The following is a 5244-nucleotide window of genomic DNA, read 5'->3' as shown; positions in this document are numbered from 1 at the left end:
CCCTGGGATAGAATGTGGTCATTCCACAGTTCTGTTCCTGCTAAAGAAAGCAATGTGCAAAGATAATGCTAGGAGGGCTCCCTATGCCGGAGGCTTCCAATTATAGAGACTACCTGCAAAGAGAATCAACTTCTGAATTGTCAATATTAAACTGTTGCAGAAGACAGGATTGTTTTGAATCCTCTCTTTTCAGAAAAGGTTAAAAAAAAGTGTAAGTTGCAAAAATAGCAGCCTTTAGTACCCTTTTGACTTTCACAATTAGCTCACACATTCATGACAAGTCTGTGAAAAAAAAACTTTACTACTTAGTTCATCTTACATAACAGCCCATGTACACTTTTAAGTTTCTTTTTTGACAAAAGCCAGTAACATTCTACATAAAAAGAATGGTCAGTTCTCAAACAGTCACAGGCAAAACAAAAGCTGGAAAAACCTCAGTCTAATGGATGTGAAAAATATATTAAGTTCACTTTTTGTAAAACACTATCCATAATTTGTTGTTGTCCAGGCAGGTCCCACTCTTCAATAAGCTTCATTTGTGGAGCTCTTCAGTTCATTGTTTCATATACTGTCCAGTTTCTTCAAGACAAATGGAGCTGTAGATATGGATTAAAGAAAATAAAATCGAAATCAATTTCTCTGCAGGGAATCTCATGTTACCTTAACACCCTTAGTACAAAGAAGATACAGAAGGGTTGACAAAGCAGTATAGCCTTCACTAAATTAGCAGTATTAGTTTTATATGGCTGACATATGCAGCAAAGCATATAACTGCACTATGCATATTATAATACTATAACATTATAGAGCTGATAATTGTAAGTAGAACAAACCCTTGTTTTCATAATTGATATTAAATGTTTTTATTAAAATAATATATACACACAGGTATAGGACCCATAATCCAGAATGCTCGGGACCAAGGGTATTCCGGAAAAGGGGTCTTTCCGTAATTTGGATCTCCATACCTTAAGTCTACTAAAAAATCAATAAAACATTATTTAACCCCAATAGAATTGTTTTGCATCCAATAAGGATTATTTATATCTTAGTTGGGATCAATTACAAGGTAAAGTTTTATTACTACAGAAAAAAAGGAAATCAGTTTTAAAATTCTGAATTATTTGATTAAAATGGAGTCTATGAGAGACGGTCTTTCCGTAATTCGGAGCTTTCTGGATAACGGGTTTCCGGATAAGGGGTCCGATACCTATATATATATATATATATATATATATATATATATATATATATATATATATATATATATAAATAAATCTAAGCTGCAAGGGATGGCGAATAAAAAAATTCCAGTGATAATAAAAATAAGTGATACAGGTCCTTACACTTAATGCTCAAGTTATGGACCTATGTGGGACTAGGGGACTGCACATGCATCCTGATACACAGTTCCACCACATTGACCAGTACCTGCTTTTAACCTCTGACCCAGTACCTGGGGCTTTACCTTATGCCACACCCTGTGTAAGGCATAGGACATGTATCTAGGACATACAGTGTATAGTATAAGGGCCCTATAAAACCACTCTCAGTGCCAATATAAACCATTTGGTTATGATACACAAAAGAGCTCTTTCCTTGGTAAAATGTAAACTGATTTATATATTTTCTGCCAAGCGCTAAAGTAAACGTCAGACGCAAGCAGCATGCTAACATCCCGCCACCCTTACTCACTGATTCTCAGAACTGCTATGTATATAAGAAAATTTCGAACTGAGGTCAGCACGTCTTGCCGCATCTTTTTCCTCAGCTCCTCTGGATCACACTTCGACCCAAGGGTTTCCAGACGGAACATCGTGTGATGGAAAAGCACAAGAGCGATCAGATGCAGGTATAGGAATATTGCAGGACTGGATACAACATGCGCATCCCCGGAAATAGGGGTCGCACTAGCTGGAGGTCACTCGTTGAAATCCCGGAAAATGACAAATCGTATAGGCGCACGAAATACGCGTCATACGGGCACCGCCGAGGGTCAATATTCTTGCGAAGTTTATTTTCGTGATGTAGTTACAAGCATAGCAAAACGAATTGTTTCGTGTGGGGACTGTGGACTGGTCTAAAAACAATAGTGCTGTAGGGCGGACACTCAAAAATGCACGAATATTCATTATTATGCTTATATCTGTCTGACCTTACACACTCATATTTATCTAAAGCTTTGAGACTTAAGGTTTACTACTTAATTACACTTTGCCATTTCCTTAGTGTTGGAATTGCCTATGCATTTTGTGTAAAAAGTAACACAAATCGTATTATATTAGTAGAAGTAGGAAAATATGGACAATTGATCTTATGTGCCACCCAAAAAGTTCTCTGTTCTCCTAAAAGAACTAACGTGAAATGTGATTTGTCCACGTCTGACAGACAAATGCCAATGATATTTTGGTTAAAGTCAGTGCTGATCTTTATAACCATGGCAAAGTGAGAAATGTGGTTGAAGTTGTGTCAAAGTAATATTTTCATACAACTTTATAAATTGACAGTAGGATAGCTGGATTATTTTGTGGTCTGGAAGCTTAAAACAATTCTGACACTTTGTTCTTTATTTGTTGGGCCAACACACTTTCTCTGAGCATTCCTGCCTTCACAGACTCAATTAAACCACTTAAAGTGGTAGCGTCAGGCTACTTAATTGCACTTCAATAAATTTGTAAGAACAGCGCCACTAAGCCGCATTCAATTGTCAGATTTTCAATAAATTCATTGGTGGAGAACATAATCAGTAATAAAAAACAATTCATTTATTAAACATATTAAAAATATAAAAAAAATATTATCAAGGATTTCATATCCAGTAATGAAACAATTCATTCAAAATAAAACCATTTGCCCAGGTGGTGAAATATCCTATGGTGCATATATTAATTCATTCAATTTCTTATACCATTAGTTCCGGATGTCCATCAAACAATGTTTACTCTGTCAATTAGATGTACACATAGATCTCACCCATTATTATCCGGTATCTTATTCATGTTTGAGTTCTCAGCAAAATTGGTTGTAAAAGTAATTACACCATAAATAACAATAAGGGGCTCATGCGCATTATCAAATGAGTAGGTGGCTTTTCGTTTCAGTTCAACGTGCGATCACCAAGTCAAGTTCAATCGGAACTTCACTTATAATCCATACACTGTTGCTTGTATTATGCACCCAACCTGGAAACATGCAACATCTTCTCCTTCGCCTGTAGAACCACTGCTGCGATCTTGGCAATCTCTCTCTATAAAAGCTGAAGACAAGAGGGTTGACTAAACCTTCTGGCTCAAACCAGCCCCCAGGTCAAGAATGGCAACAGTGCACGGGAGTGCCAGCCTTTGAAAAATATGACCAGAGGTAAATAGATAGGACCACCATACGGGGTTTACCTTGATGTGGTATGGTGGCTTACCAATCTTATGATCATAATTTTGTAACTAAAAACCCCTGTTTTTGTAAATATATGCACTAGCATAGATAATTTACTTATGAAACAGGGGACCAGGAAATGTGCATTGATCAATCCCCCCTCTCTTTTTTGTATGCTTGTAGTAATTTGGCCAGATCAGTCACACTTCCATTGTAATTGTATACTCTATTTAGCCTTGGAGTGCTCCCACAAACCCCTTCTGGTATCTGTATTTTAGCAGAGTTACTCTGCAGAAAGAATGGCCAATCTTGCATGTGGTGCAGTACCCCCACACCCGTCCCTTTAATGGTGGTCTTATACCTTTAAAAAAATGGGTGTTGGAGGATTAAGCCTGTAGAACCAATGCTGTGGTCTTGGCAATCTCTCTCTATAAAAGCTGAAGTCATGGGGTGGAATAAGCCCTCTGACTCAAAACAGCCCCCAGGTCAAGAATGGCTAATGTGCACGGGAGTGCCAGCCTTTGAAAAATATGACCAGAGGTAGATAGATACGACCACCATACGGGGTTTACCTTGACGTGGTATGGTGGCTTACCAATCTTATGATCATAATTTTATAACTAAAAACCCCTGTTTTTTGTAAATACATGCACTAGAATAGATAATTTACTTATGAAACAGGGGACCAGGGAATGTGCATTGATCAGTTCCCCTTTCTGTGTATCTTATTAAAACACCATATAGTGTAAAGTCTCGACCCATAACCATTGGCCTCCAGCGAGTCACAGTCAGTCACAGCCCCATTGAACATCACACCTCTGAGTCCGGAACTAAATTAAGTTTTTTATTATTGATTATGTTCTCTGCCAACGAAATTATTGAAAATCTGAGACTTACAATTGTGTGTGGTTTAGAGGGCGCTGTTCTTACAAATTATTTGTTGGGTTCTAAGTGTTGCCCACTTCTACCCATATCCCCTAACACAGTGCTGTCCAACTGTTGGGCTGTAAGCACCCACATTGTTCACCTGTTCGCACTTCAGACAGACTGTAGAAACAGTACCAGCATTGTGTCATTGTATGTACTGCCTGTGTGTATGGCACACACAGGCAGCATAGGGCAGACAGAGCATGGCATACCCACAGGCAGGGTAGGGCAGACAGTGTATGGCACACACAGGCAGGGTAGGGCAGGCAGAGTATAGCACACACAGGCATGGTAGGGCAGGCAGAGTATGGCACACACAGGCAGGGTAGGGCAGGCAGAGTATGGCACACACAGGCAGGGTAGGGCAGGCAGAGTATGGCACACACACAGGCAGGGTAGGGCAAGCAGAGTACTTCTAAATTAATATTTAATGGTTAGTGGGATTATACAATTTTTTTAAATATGGTATTCAAGTTAAATAATTTAACAAAGAAGTTAAAAGGTGTGCAAACAGTTATAGGTGGGCCCCAGCAACACTTTGTAGCTAACATAGCTTCTCTATGTATAGGTTTTTGCTGTAATAGATGTTTGCTTCAAACTTTGAAGTATATGTGTCCAAACCTTGTGACATACAAGTCATTTGTGTTTGTACCCAAGTGCTACTAGAGTTAAAGATGATGTAAAGTTGACTGTTGAGTTAATCTTTTTGGAAATTGTGAAAAAAATGATTTTAAGGATGTATATAGTATACATAGATATATAGATGAGTGCCGATTGTTTATGGCAGGAGCGGGGGTTTGTGGAGCTTGAGGGGGGTTTATGGCAGGAGCGGGGGGGGGTGTTGTGGAGCTGCAGAAACTTTGTAACAGGAGCAGGGAGCCAGCTTGCGCTTTTCAGCCCATAGAGACATGCTGGACAAGATGGCGGTGCCGTTCACTGAAACAA

General features: G+C 38.9%; 1 protein-coding gene across 1 annotated transcript; it reads right to left on the bottom strand.

The window, feature by feature from the left end:
* Window positions 1–281: 281 nt before the first annotated feature.
* Window positions 282–2335, bottom strand: tomm5 (translocase of outer mitochondrial membrane 5 homolog). Its single transcript, XM_002935877.3, has 2 exons — window positions 1696–2335; window positions 282–596 (listed from the first exon to the last, which is right to left on the bottom strand). The coding sequence occupies exons 1-2, from the start codon at window positions 1814–1816 to the stop codon at window positions 562–564; spliced, it is 156 nt and encodes a 51-aa protein (XP_002935923.1). The 5' UTR covers window positions 1817–2335; the 3' UTR covers window positions 282–561.
* Between the last annotated feature and the right edge of the window lie 2909 nt (window positions 2336–5244).

This window comes from Xenopus tropicalis, chromosome 1 (assembly GCF_000004195.4).
Source record: "Xenopus tropicalis strain Nigerian chromosome 1, UCB_Xtro_10.0, whole genome shotgun sequence".
Lineage (NCBI taxonomy): Eukaryota > Metazoa > Chordata > Amphibia > Anura > Pipidae > Xenopus > Xenopus tropicalis.
This window is presented reverse-complemented; position numbering and strand designations above follow the sequence as displayed.